This window comes from Corvus brachyrhynchos, unplaced genomic scaffold, assembly GCF_000691975.1.
Source record: "Corvus brachyrhynchos isolate BGI_N302 unplaced genomic scaffold, ASM69197v1 scaffold202, whole genome shotgun sequence".
Taxonomy (NCBI): domain Eukaryota; kingdom Metazoa; phylum Chordata; class Aves; order Passeriformes; family Corvidae; genus Corvus; species Corvus brachyrhynchos.
The window spans coordinates 370156-384976 of NW_008238132.1; the positions used below are offsets into that span (position 1 = coordinate 370156).

At 34.3% G+C, this 14821-nt stretch overlaps 1 protein-coding gene across 2 annotated transcripts in view; it reads left to right on the forward strand.

The window, feature by feature from the left end:
• Positions 1-14821, forward strand: part of DIAPH3 (diaphanous related formin 3) — a 200974-nt gene that overhangs the window by 86119 nt on the left and 100034 nt on the right. For both annotated transcript variants that reach the window (XM_008633134.2, XM_017733559.1), the window contains exons 20-21: positions 10334-10573; positions 13227-13356. In XM_008633134.2, coding sequence (XP_008631356.1) covers positions 10334-10573; positions 13227-13356 — 370 coding nt within the window. The remainder of the gene's footprint in view (positions 1-10333; positions 10574-13226; positions 13357-14821) is intronic.

The window sequence follows — 14821 nt, forward strand, 5'->3', positions numbered from 1 at the left end:
AGCTAAAATAGTTTGGCCTTACTTTTGTTTGCATTAATAAATCTCAACTTTTTCACTGAAGTTTTCTACACTAATTTTTTTTTTCTATTCTCATTCTGTAAATGACAAGAAAATAATGTCATAGCCATCATGTTAACATATTCTGCCTCCTGCCTTCTGTGTTTTATACCATGTTCTGTCAAGAGTTACACATAATCACTTTTTCCCTTCCCACCAGGAAGATATGTTTGTAATACCTTCCAGGTGGCATTCACAAAGGAAGACTGGAAGTGAAAAAAGGAAAATGCTGATTCAGTGCTGGCAGTTGATGCTTTTTGTGGAAATACAGTTTGCATATAATTTCTGTATCACTCATAATTCATAATTGGTAATTACTTCATCCAGACAAACTCAGAGTAATGCTATATAGTTTCCTGGTGCATATGTCTATACAATTCTTTGATTTTTCTTGTCCATTCCTGGAGGTTCAACCTAAGGTGGTTATTGCTAAGATTAGTCTATCTGAGGGAATTTCCCGTGAGGGAATAATACTTATTCAGTTGGATGGAACTGTCAGTTGATGAGAAGAGCTAGACCAGCAACAGTGTAGGTAGAGTTTTGTTGTGTTTAGCCCAACTTTTCTGACAAATTTGTCTTGAAAAGTTGAGGCAGTGTGATAACTCAGAAAAATAAAATAAATGGACAAAATAATAAGAGGTCTTATATCTCAAAAATTTGTGGAGCTTCTTTTCTGAAGGAACAACCATTTTTCCACTGGAAAGTGCAAGTCCATGCTTCTCCTGGTTCTCCATGCAAAACATTAAAAATCAAAGTCCACAAAAGACCAAACCCCATCATTAAGCACAGTTTCTCTCCTGTCACACCTTCTATGCGTGTAGTAGAGCAGTTCAGAGAGCAAGCTACAATGGTAATTATAGGAAACATTTTTCATTTCTGTTCAAGGGGGAAAATTTTAATAAGTCACATTTTTTACTCTTTGAATATGGAATCCTATCCATTTGCTTTTCATCAAAGTTCTTCAAGCTCCATCTGGCTCTCTGGCACCTTTTATTTTATTGTTGGCAATAAGCAATATTGTGGAATGGGCTGAGAAATTCTACTAATTTCTTTAGAAGCCACTATTGCTGCTAATATGAATCTTCACATTATTGCTGGTTTTGTTGGTTTTGTTTATTTTTCCTTAAAAATGTTGGTTTATGCCTCATTTTTTGCTGTCTGTTTTAAAAGAGAAGAATCAAACTTAAATACGAAATACAAGACTTTGTCTTTTAGATGAGTAGTGTTTTATAGTTATGTTTTTTTCAGAGAATTAGGAAATTCCATGTTAATTTGCTCTAAAGTTGTGATTAAAGGAACAATTGAACTATTCGACTCCTAAGGAAGAACCTAAATAGTGAATAAATGGCTAATTACTACTTGTGTGATAAAATTTTTTTTAACATGGAAACCCATTATCTTTCAGGCTTTGAATTGAAAGTCAAGGTTTGATACTGTGAAAGAAACAGCAAGACCCTTAGTGAAATACTGGCTTGCTGTGACTGTTACAGTATTGTATGTTTAAGCAAAGTTAATAAACTTTTGTTGTTGGCTTAAAGACATTGAGGGCATGACTCTAAACAGTTCAGGTTCTCTTCATGTGTGTGGCTTGTGGTTTTGGAGTTTTGTTTAGGTTTTTATCTTATGGTTGTGAGGATTTGTTTTCTTTGTATGACTCTATGAGTTGCTTTTGTGGTTTCTGCCTTCTCTTTTTTAAAGTTATTTATCATTTTTATATTTTCTGTTCATTCAGCAGTAAGTATAAAATAAATCCTTTATTGTCCTTATCTTTTCTTCCAGACTTTGAGTTTTCTTTAGATAAACGACTTCATTTTCCTTTAGGTTCTTTCTTTCACTTACTCCAGGCTGGTGTCTCAGAGCGCAGATATAATCACCTATTACTGTGGAGTTTGTTTTTTGTTTTAGGGTTGTGTGGTTTTTTGGGGGATCAGGGGGATGGGGGCAGAGAGGGACTTGCACCGATTCATTAACTATTCTATGAAAATTACATTAATTCTGTTCATCTTATTAAAAACTTAGCTTACTATTGTTAACTTGATGTTATATTGAATGTTGTATTTTCTTGCTCAAATTCTTGATGAAGTATGCTTGTGCTTGGCAAAAAATAAATACTCAATTGCATTTTTTTTTACCATAGTTGTTGTTTTGTACTTGGTTTTACTTACTGCAATAAACTTCCTCTAAAAGTTTTTTAAAACTTCCTCAACCTTCATATTAATTTCTTGGAGGTTTCATTGATTACCACATAATCACAGAATATTTTCAGTTGGAAGGGACCCACAAGGGTCAAGTCCAGCTCCTAAGGGAATAGCCCATATAGGGATCGAACCCACAACCTTGTCATTACTAGCACCATGCTGAATCTTCCATAAAACTTGTTAATGATGAAGATTATCTTTGTGTTTAGAAATGATAGTCCTGTGACAGCACACCAGCAATGTGAAACCCACTGGAGATGGAATTTCATCTAGATGTTTACCTTGGTGACTGTTGACAGAAGGTTGTGTTTTGGTGGTTTTTACATTTTTTACCTGGTGCTTTCTTCAATGGACAGTATAAATATTTTGTTGCTTTAGGACTTTCAGCAGTGTTGATTTGTTTTGTGGTTAGTTCTTTCCTACTAAGAAAAAGGTATTGTTTTAGAGACTATTTTTTCCTAATTTTTGGTGTAGTGTCTGTCATCATATCAAAGAAATATTTAAGGAGTAAATCATTTAGTAATGTTAACCTCATTTGTTTTCAGTGAAGTTGTTAAAATAAGTATTAGATTTATTGATCAATTTATTGATTTATTGAGTGCAGTAATCTGTTTAATGGATTTTCATTGAACTATTACCATACCACTGGTCAATATATTATTCATAAGGAAGTTGTATACAAGCATCTTTCAGCTGTTCAGAACTTGAATGTTCTGAATTTTCATAGAATTCCATTCTATGATTTGATGTACACTTGTCAGTGCCTATAATTCTTTGTGGTGTAAAAGGGTCCTGGACCGTATTAAATTTATTATATTGTTTGAAATCCATAAATGCAATTCCATTTAAGAAATTACAGTTTTGATGTTTTTTATAAACATTTCTGATGTAAAAAGTTTCTAATACTTGACAGGATTCTATTAGCAGAGATTTGACCTCAGGTGTAGTCAAGTGTACTAGCGTTCTGACATATGAGAATACTGTCTCAAGAGCCACATGTGATAGCTCCTGCTATATTTCTTCTCTTATAACCCAGGACATTTGGAAAGATGTTCCCATATTGTCTGGTCGTAAAAAAAAAGGAAACAGATTTTTCCTTGATCACTTACATTTGCTCAAAGATAAAATTGAGGGAATTACAAAATATTGTTTCAGAAATAATTAATGCTCAGACCTTGTGAAATTCACTGACAGCTAACCCAAATAGAATTTGGCGAGCAATCCTCATGTGGCTTCACAGCTTGTTCATTGATGGATGTGTTTTTAATGAGTTTGTACCAAAGGAAAAGATTTCACTAGAGTAAATTGAAGATTAGAGTGAGGCCTGATGAAGGCTAGTTTGTCTTAAATAATTCAGCAGACACTTAAATTGATCAATTCCATATTCAGCTAATAGTTTCACCTGTATGTTCTCACTGAGGATAACTTAAAATGTATTAATATTTTTTCACTGTTTGGAAAATATCATACTATCACTGTTTCTGCAGAGGTATACTCTGCCTTTCATAATACTTGATGCTTGGACATAGCCATACCTAGTGACATTTCAGTCTGTTTAAAATTCTGAAGTGTTGAAGTGCATCTGGGCTGTGAGATATTTTGATTCTGTTAATTTCTATCTGCAAGCGTTATCTTCCATGTCTTCTAGATGTCATGTGTATCTGCTGCTCTCCCTTGTCAGTGTTCTATATCAGTATTTCCAGCCTTTGCAGGAGTGTTGCCAAAGATTAACTTTCTATTATGTGCCATCTGTGAGAGTTAAAAAATCTTTATGACAAATTGCAGTCAAGTTACCTATGTTGTAGAAAAGGAGAACATCCTTAACTCCTGTAATGTTGATGTATTTCAAACCTTGAACCTGGGTAAGGGTGGAGAACAAAGCTCCAGAAATACCTTCTGAAAGCGACCATCATGATCTGCACTGATCTGACTATTTGCAGTTTCCATTGGATTGGCTTATGTTACTTCCTTTCCGTCAGTGAAAGATTGTGGTGCCATATTATAGATGAATGCTTCTGCAAATGCTTCAGTACCAGCAGGTCTTACTCTTATCTCTGTTTAGTTCCAGTAAAACCATTTTGGGTAGTTAATCTAAAGAACAATTTAAAAAATTTTGTCTTACTGTTGTCTGATGTTAATTCAGATGGCTAGAAGTGGGTGGTTGGTTGTTCTAGCACACACATAGGCTATCTCAGTTTTCTTCTTGGCAGATATCTCTACAGCTTCAGATCAGGAATGTTATTTGCCCGGAGGGTCCCCATCTTTTGCTTCGAGCCATTCACTTTGCACATTCTTGTAAATGTTTTGAGAGCCTGTCCTGAGTCTGATTTGATGTTTTTCTTCAGTAGTAATGTAAGCAACCCTCTAATGTTCATGTCATGCTTTACACATTATAAGGAAAACACTTCTGTTTTGAGTAAGGACCATGATCCCGCCATTTAAACTCAGCAACTTCAAGGGTTTCTTGGAATTCAGTCACCTAAATTGAGTGAGGTATCCAATTAACTGGCTAGTGTAGGGCAGCTGTGCTGAAAGGACCTGGAGGCTGATCAGTACCTCTTAAATCCCTAGAGCTTGAAATTACTGTGCAGATATTTTACCTGTTGCAGCTTCAGACTTTAGAGCTCAATGGAGCTCCAAGTGCTTTAGGATTTGCTTTCCCTGTGATCATTTTGTAGAACTGAGGAACTTTCTCCAAGACATGCAAACTGTCTTCTACAGCATTCACTTATGTAACATTTCATGTCAGACTGTTTTTGCCACAGATTAACTCTGGTTCCAAATAGACCAAATAACCATATGGACAAAAATTCCCCAGTCATTACTGACTTCGGTATTGACAGGACTACAGAAGCTCTACTGTGGAATGTTTTTTCCTTACCAGTTCTGTCATCATTATAGACATGTATCTTCCTTCTTAGGAAATTAACTGGGACACTCCTTGTTGGGTCAGTAGAGAAGATGATAACAGATATAACTTGCTGGAGGTCTGAGCTTTGGGGTCATGTGTGTCACATCAAAGATGTCAGAATCAGCTGCTAGCTGTGTAACATCAAATTTCACTTTTATGTGGGAGTTGTTAATGTGGTTCAACCTGATGGGAAGTACTAAACTTGCTGTCATGGTTTTGAGACATTCTTATCCAGACCTTTATCATGTGTCTGTACCTTCATGACCTCTACTTTGGGATATTCCGTATAGTAGACTTACTTTTCATTAGGAGATGGATTCCTGGTAGCAGCCAGACAGAAAATGAGGCATTTATTTTAAAGTTAGGCTTATCAGATTTTTCCATCTGGAATACAGTTACATCTGATTTACTTTTAGAAACTTTTCTCCATTTGGTTTGATATTATATTATTTGATTTTAAATTCCTCAATGACATATGCCCTTGACTTCTGGTGTTAATTTATTTATTTTTGCTACCTGTATGAATTTGAGGTTTTACAGAGGATTTTTACCTATATTAAACGCTTGGTTTCCCATGAGGAAAGCTTTTCAGTCTAGTAGCATCTGCTCCATGTGTGTCTTTTAATGAAAATAGCCTTTCAGACATCTGTTAGGCCTGCTAAAAATAGAAGAATTTTGGAAATTCGGACCCTCCCCTTCTTGGAAGATTCCTTTTTAGGAAAATATCATTGTCCAGTTTCAACTTGGAAAAACAAAAACTGTCTGTATTCCATACTGATCAAGTTGTCAGTACATCTAATTGTATTTTTTAGATAAGGCAAAAAACAAAAGACTACTTTCTTTTCATGGAACTTACCTTTCTGTGAATTTCAGCATGAAGACTGTAAGCTCAGCTTATTTTGACAGCTGTGTTGTAGCCCCCATTGGCAATTCTGAGATCTGCTCACTGACCTTGCTGGTCCATCTTTGTTGAACATAATGCAATTCAAAACGGTACCAGGGATTTTCTGCGCTGTGAATCAGTGCACTGTCATCCACATGACAAGAGAAGGCTGCCTGTGTGCAGCTAGGAGGTAATTGATAGGTGTTGTCCCTGTGTCACTTACAATACACTGCCTTCTATTCTGACCTGCATATCCTTTAGGATATTGCAAATCTTGGATTTGCAAGAAACTTAGTCAGTAGTAGAAATTCAGGCTGTTTATAATTCAGGCTGGAGAACCAAAGTAACAGGCCATGCTCTCTATCACTGCTAATAAGGCTGAAAATTCATTAGTTCAATTATTTGCTTGTATATATATATGTGTGTGTGTGTGCGCGTGTGTATATAACGACTTGATTTCTCTTAAGTAATTTTAATTTTGTGTTGGCAGTTCTTGGCTTTTTCATCATTTCCTTGAGGAAAAAGAGTGTGTCAAAGGTGAAGATAGATGTACTATTTCCACATATCCATAAAAACATTTCAAGAAAAACACTGGTTTTTTATTGTGAATTGACCTCCCATACTGCGAAATAATGTTTGATCTTTCCAGAATGCTGCTGTTTTTCACTAAGATTTAGGCATGTTGGCTGTCCTTTTCAAATTGAGCAGGATGTTATTTTGTCTTCTTTAAACATGATAAAATGTCTGTTAAGGTATCAGTCCTTCCTTATTTGATTTCTTTTTCTGCTTTTCAAGTGCCTGGGTCTAAAGGTAAGTGTCAGGAATTTCCCCTTTTTACCTCTGCACTCTTTAGAGTTCACTGATGCTGCAGTGGTGAAAGCCATACATTATCCACAGGGAATGGTGTTCCAGTTTGCTCTCTTTAGTCAGCTTTGCTGTAACAGTTATTTTACTTTTTGGATGGGAACATTTTCAGGTGGTCTGACAGCTTCAGCACTGTTGCTCCTTTTAAAGAAGGTATGAAACTGAAGTGCTTGCAGTGTTTTTCTCTATGAGCTTATGACAGGAATGAATCCCCTTCAGTGATCAAAATGTAGTGTTAGTGGAACTTCTGAGATGCTTTCCGTTACTTGACATCAACAAAAAAGATAGTGAAGGTACGCATATATCAGACTGCACATTCTTGTAGTTGCTTTGTGATTTATGCTGTATTTGAGAGAAAAACCTGTCTTTGCTGTTAGATGTGAGATCTGTGAGAGCCACTACCGAGTAGCTCAACTCATAAGTCAGTTCCCATTTGGACATGCTTGTAGTGAGACTCTTCTTGTGGACTATTACTTAAAAAGTAGAACAATTAATTACCTGTATGCTGAGTTCTCTGACATGTATAGCATGTATAGGTTTCTTCTTCAACCTCCCATTTTAGTTATTTGGATTGTTAGTTTTCAGAATTGCACTATCAAGACTGAAGTAAACTTATGTCCTTATATGCTGATTATTAAAAAAATATAGGATGTTAACATAAGCTGGTCAGCATTGCAACACTTAAATTCTTAGCATCTCTTGTGGTAGGGTGTATGGATTTTACAGTTTTAATATAACTGTGGACTACATGTCACAAAGAAAGCCAGATATTACTAAGGGAACTCTATCTCTTCCCAATTATTGACTTAGCAAACAGGTAAAGAAATAATACCAACAACATGCATTGTGCCTGGATTTCAGAGCATTTTGAACAACAACAACAACAATAATAGTAATAGTAGTAGTAATAACAATAATAACAATCCCAGTGGCATTTCTGTTGTGTTTCTGATATGTGTTCCTGTTTCTAATTTTCTAGATTACATATATCTGCATTCATCCTTAAGAATTACATACTTACATACTGGATGTCTTAATTTCTTATAGTTCAAGTGGTTCTGATGAAAACTGCCCCTTTTATGCAGATGTGCATGCTCATGTTTGTGCAGCTCATCTTTGTGGTCTAAAGTGCACATGTATTTCAGTTTCAAGGATCTGGCTGTCTGAAAAGCCTAGAGTCCATAAATGATGCATCTTCTCGTGATTCTATAGTATCTTGAGTTTAGTACTATTTAAAATCAATGCAACTTACACTGCATTTTTAAAGTTTCTATGGTTTACTATTAATGATCATCTCTATTGCACCCTGAGTAGGGTATTAAATATTAAAATTCTGGATAATTTTAATGGAATGTTGTGATTTTTTTTTTTCTAGTCTAGTCTCAACTTTTTCCTGATTAACTTCAGGACACAACTTAAAATTAAAAACATTGTTCTCAAGATGCTGGGAAGTAGTAGTACATATACAAATTTAGTAAGATAATTGAGGAAGAGTTAATAGTGATTCTTCCTGATAGAGCTAGGAGAGTGAATTTGTAGCACTTGCCTCTATCCACTACCTTAACTTTCTTTTAAGTAGTTATTCTTAAATTAGGTATAAAGTCGTTAGAGTACTGTGTTAATTTCATGTGGAATTTAGGTATTTCTCTTTCTATTTTGCTGCGAGTTCAAATTCAAGTTCCATTATCATCTGTTCTTAAGTAAGAATTTTACCACACTTGTAGGATAAGAACAGAATATCTGCCTACAGTTGGTACTGAGCTAATAATGTTCAAATTGTACATTTTAAGTGTTTTACTTGAGCACCAGGCTGGAGGCAGTCTGTGGACTAAAGTGCAACAGCTGATTTTCAGCCTAGTTTAATCTGAAAGACATCCTGATTGTGTGCTCTGCTTTATGATGAAAACCAAAGTATGGTTAGTGGAAAGGATTTCGTATTTTATATCAAGATTTCTTACCTGATCTAAAATGCAAATGATATGTTGACTTCAATGAGACATCATTGAGTGGCTGCACAGCTATGCAGGCATTTCTGAAATGGCCTAGTAACATAAAATGTTAACTCTACCTGATTTTATTTTCTTCTACTGTCACAGTGAAACCAGTAAAATAATTGTAAATTCCATCCTCTTCTGCTTCTATATCAAAGCCTTTGGATTAGACAGCCTTCAGTTTCACTTTACACTGAAAATGGATGGAGTGTCACCATTGTCCTTTACACTGAGTCTCTTGGGATAATCAGTACCATATGACTTATGAACGTTGCACTGTCAGAGGAATTTTCACATTGATAGACTAGGTCTGTGTTGAGAAGTAGTCTGTAAAACCTTAGGTATCACTGTGGTTTGGAGGGAGATATGTCCAATTTAAAGGCAAAAGTTTAAGGCCACTATATGAAGCCTACTGCTTTGTAGAAGTGCCAATATAATTGCTTCTTTCTTGCATTGAGAAGTACTGATAGCTGGAATAATGTGTTCATTTTTAAGAAAGAAAAAACAAAAAAACAAAACTTAGTTTAAGATTTTGGGAATTGTCAAGGTATTACTGTCTTGAATCTGGCCTTGAGAAGGAAGAAGACAAGGATGAGGAAGGAGATCTTACGGAATTCATGAAACTGATGAGAAAACAGGGATAGGGAAAATAAGATAAGCAACTTATGGAATAATTTTTTAGTGTTTCTAGTGTGGATGTAGTAAACAATGTGCAAAGTATGTCTGGAGTGAGAATTCAGTGACCTAGTATATAAGAAGATCAAAATTTCTGTTGAAAATACATGATCAGTAAACCATAGAAAAAGCCAGGTATTTTGTATATGATCTACAGAAGCTGTTTTCCTGGGAGCATTCAGCTGCACCTAATTAACTGTATTAGGTTAGTATACAGAAGCGTAGGCGGTATGAATACTGGTATATATTAGTGTATGCTATATTAAGTGTTTCATAGCTGAGATTTTTCAAAACTGTTATTTTCCTGCAAGTTTATAATAAGCTCTTATTGACGTCAGCTTTCAAATATTTGCACCAGAAAATGAGATTTGTCTTGTTTTGGTACTAGAGTTAGACAAAATTTGTGAACTACTTTCATTCCTTTGCAACTACTGGGTCATAAACTTGGATTAGTTTTATAGGATTTGGTATGTGAGTTGACAGATGTGATACATGATGACACTTTATCTTTTATTGCTTACACATACTAGTTATTTGGAAAGGATGGGGGCAGTTCCTATTAACCACAAGATGGGATTTCAGTTGCTTACCCAAGTGTCCCTCATTCATTCATTCATTTGCTATCAGTTATAGCAGATATATTGCTTCTTCAAGCCTGTCACACCAATAAATCATTTCAGAGCATATGCATTTGTACAGTGCCGAAGTGTACTATGAATTTTAAAGGAAATCTTCTATTTTTCTTTTCAATCAGATGAGCAACGTGAAGAGACTACGGCCACGGCTCAGTGCTATTCTTTTTAAGCTTCAGTTTGAGGAGCAGGTGAACAACATCAAACCTGACATCATGGCTGTCAGCGCTGCCTGTGAAGAGATAAAGAAGAGTAAAAGCTTTAGCAAGCTGCTGGAACTAGTATTGTTAATGGGAAACTACATGAATGCAGGTTCTCGGAATGCACAGACCTTTGGATATAATCTCAGCTCGCTGTGTAAAGTGAGTTTTGAAATGTCCATGTTGAATATTACACGTTTTGTTTTTTTTTTAAATTTTGCTACTTAAATACTCTGGTTTTGATGTTTTTCCTGAAGTTAATTATTTGCTTACTATTTTTTTTCCTTATTATTAGCATTAGTTGATAGTTTGAACAGTACAGCTAATCCATGAATAGTCATCTTGAGACTGTCTTGCATTTAATCACTTTTAAGTGATTCTATTTTGAGGGAATAATAAAAAACCCAAACTAAATAAGGTTATGTAAGGACCTTATCACTGTGATCATAGTAGTTTTGTAATTTTAACATGTCTGAGCACTTCTAAGACATCTATCACATTTTAGTATGTTTTAATACAGTTATGTTTTCTTTTTTACGTGAATTTGCTCCTTACGTGATTCTCTTCTTATGTTGCTGAGTTTCATCAGTTTCTTACTTCTTCTAATTTTTCTTACATTTTCATTCTTTCAACTTTTATATAAGGTATATACTAGAAGGTGTTTATACTTTTCTGAGTGTTAATTTATAATTCATTCTAATGCTAATTACCTTTCCCATATTTACTGTTGTTATTTTTTTTCCTGTGCTCTCTGGGAGTTTAATGCAAAATCTTCAGAGTGCACATACAGTTCTTACAAGCAAGGAGTTATTTGAAACTTTGTGTGTAGTCTTTGTCTTTCTGTTTCTTTATCTTTTTGTACAAGAGAAAATACAGTTTGTTAACTTCTACATTCATGAAACTAATCACTGTTACTCTGCTATATTTCAGAAGAATTCTTTCACTGTGGTTTTTGAGTGTTGAATGTGATACCTGTGACATAAATACTTAACCTAGTTTAAAGTAAACGTTAAATATGAGTCATCCACCTAGAGTTAATACCTTGTAGATGAAGTGATTGAGTTAAAGATACAACTTGTTGAGAAACATATTCAGAAGGAAGATACTAAAGGTTCTTTCTCCAATTAGGTGCATTTACTTAAGTATGGTTTTACAAGAATCTGTCCTAGGTGTGGTTGTATTCTCTGTATTTTTAATGCACAGGACAAAAAATATATCTATGAAAACAATGTGAAGGTAATTGATATAAGCACTTTGCAGAGCAGGAACAAAAGTCAGAATTTATCTTGGAGACATAATTTATTAAGATCTAGAATGTGAAGATTTTGAAGATAGCCATGGAGTACTAGAAAAAGGAGAGAGGACTGATGTGTATAGATAATGAAAGTATGGAATGAATGACTGTAATAGTTCTTCTACATCAGAGAGCAGCCATGAGTATTCTCAGAAGAGGGATACGATATTGATATGTTAATACTCAATCATTCATTAAATACTGAAGTATTAAAATTATATGCATGTTTATAACACAGGTTCATATTTATAGCTAATTTCTATTATGTATCACAGAGTATCACATATGTCACAGTGTCACATTGTAGAAATTTTTTGTGGTGTTATTGAGACATCTTTCACTGAGATTCCCAATACAGTGGAAGTAACATATTTTATAACATTGCTTACAGTAAGGATCCTGGAATACATTTTTGGGTTTTGATATATATATGTGTTCTGTTTTCTGTTTATTTGGAAAACTGTGTTTCATATTATTATTAATCCATTTGGCTGAAGGAAAACATGCACGTTCTGGAAGAGTATATTTCATCATAGTAGAATTTTGAGCTATAAAAACAAACCAGACTTTTTACAGTTAATTATGACATATCAATACTGTGTTAAGGACTTTGTGCCTTGATATTCGGATGTAGAGAAGTCTTTGTGCAATTGTGGCACCCCTTTTTGTACTCATGCTTACTTTGTGACTACATGCTTGTATACTTTTCCTGCTAAGTTTTTTTATGTAGAAATAGTTCTTAAGTAGTGAAGAATGTGATAGTTTCATACATGATGTCATTTTCTATTTATAAGAATCTCTTTGATTTAAAACAACGTCTCAGTTGGAAAACTACAGCAGGAGTGTTTGTCAGTTGTCAATTGTTAGCGTTTTTGCATGAGTAGCTGCAAGTTTTAAAGTGGCCAGGCTTGAAAATAATTTTATATCTATAAAGAGTCCAGAAAGAAAAGTTTATGCTTAAGAATTATTGAAGTTAACTTTTTTTAAACAACGAGACCTATGAACTCTTAATTACTGTGTTAAGAATTGATAACTAGAAGAAGAACTTGTACGTGTTGAGGTTGTGTGGCTTCCACTATGTAAATATTTTTAGGCTAGAGTTGATTTCATACATAAGGAAGGAAATCATGTAATGCAGTGGATATGTGCATTATGTATAGTCAGATTTTGCTGATCAACTTTGATTTTTATTTTTATACTTTCATGTGCTTATTCACAGTTTTGCAAATATTGCTGTATTGTTAAAATAATTACATTTTTGAAAGAAATATGTATACTGTTTTTGAATACTGACCGCAAATATTGCGTAGATAATAAATATTTAGTGTGATCTTTCTAGGGATTTTTAGCAAGGGGAGAAATTAAGCAGCCCATTGCTGTCTTGAAAAAAAATGTACTACTTTAACAGTTTGTTCTTTTCTTTCCTGGATGAATAATTACTAATATTTATTAATTATTAAAATGGTCAGAAATAAAGTTTTTCTCAGTGTTTTTACATTTCTTTTTCTTTTTCCTGCCCAGTTGAAGGACACAAAATCAGCAGACCAGAAAACAACATTGCTCCATTTTCTCGTAGAAGTGTGTGAAGAAAGCTATCAGGATGTCCTGAATTTTGTTGAGGATTTTCAGCATTTAGACAAAGCTAGTAAAGGTTTGTGTGACTAACTCAAGTTTTGATTTTGACACATTACAGTGTCTTGTGTGTGAGATGATGCTTATCTTTTTTCTAACAATATTTAAAAATTAGATATTAATAGTCAATATCACAAATCAGTAATTTCAGCTGCTGTGAATGGTCTTGAACCATACTTATTGTTTGGTCCTCTAACATTTACTACAGGACTTCCCATTACCTTTCTTCTAACATATCTTCTAGAACCATTTTCCAAGTTGAACTTCTTTTAAAAGTTCTTTCCTGTTAATAGATCTTAATTCCAATTTTCAATCTTTTGTATGGTAAATGTATCACTCACTGTCTTCTAATTCAGACATGCAGGAAGGCTGTCATGGCATCACTTAATTTTATTTTATTTTTTTCAAAACATAGAATAGTTTTGTCTTCCCTACATGTATGTTTTTCGTGCAACAGTAGCATTTGAAGTCTGGAAAAATTTGTACTGTTTCATCATGCAATACAGAATATGGGAAATCTTTGTATGAGCAGCAGCAGAGTTTTTTGCAATTAATTTCTTAATTAAAAGTGCCTTTTCCATATTTTACCAGTTTAAGTAATTTAAACAGACTAAGCATGAAGGTAGAAATTGATGCTACCTCATCACTGTCCTACTCTTGAAGGAAAAAAATGATTGGATGGTCTGTTTCAGTTAAAATTTTTTTAGTTTATGTCAGTTCGGAAATTATCACAGTTTATCTATATTACTTTGTAGAGTGTCACTCTCATGCCTCAGTCAGTCTCCCTGCCACAAGTTACAGCTTTGCAAAACCTGCCTCTGATAGAGAACTTGAGATAGTGGTCCCTTACACAGAGTTCACTTTCTGGTTCATAAAGTTTCCAAGTTTACTTGATGCATTATAACCTGTAAAATTTAAATTATTTTTAAATAGCTGTCAAATGCTTCAAGCCCTTCACCTACCTGTTTGTACTGGTAATAGAAACAGTTTCTTCTGTGTATAAATTTAGTGTGTTTGGCATTATTTTCACTGTTAACTGGTCACTGATTTTTTTTTCATTACTAATATATTCTTGTCTGTATTGTGGTTGAATTTTTTATATCCTTATTAGAAGGTATTATTTTCAGTGTAGACAGTCTTCTTGTCTGACAGTGCTGACTATTTTCTGGAAGAATTCTGAGATCTAAATCAATGACCATTCAAAGAGTAGCCAGTAAAATTATCAGTTAGCCCAGGCTTTCTGTTCTGTTTTAGGCATCTGCTAATGACTAGTTGAGTCTTTGATCTCAGTAGGAGGTAGGATGGAAATAAATGATCATGTTTTCAAGTTTATATATTGAATTTACCACAGTGTATTATGAGATGCATTTTGCATTTCAGTTTTACCATATGAAAAAGACAAAGGCTTAGAATAACTTAACGGATTAGTGTACCAGTGTGTTTGTTTACACTTGTTTCCCTACCTGCAAAACTCCACTCTGTGT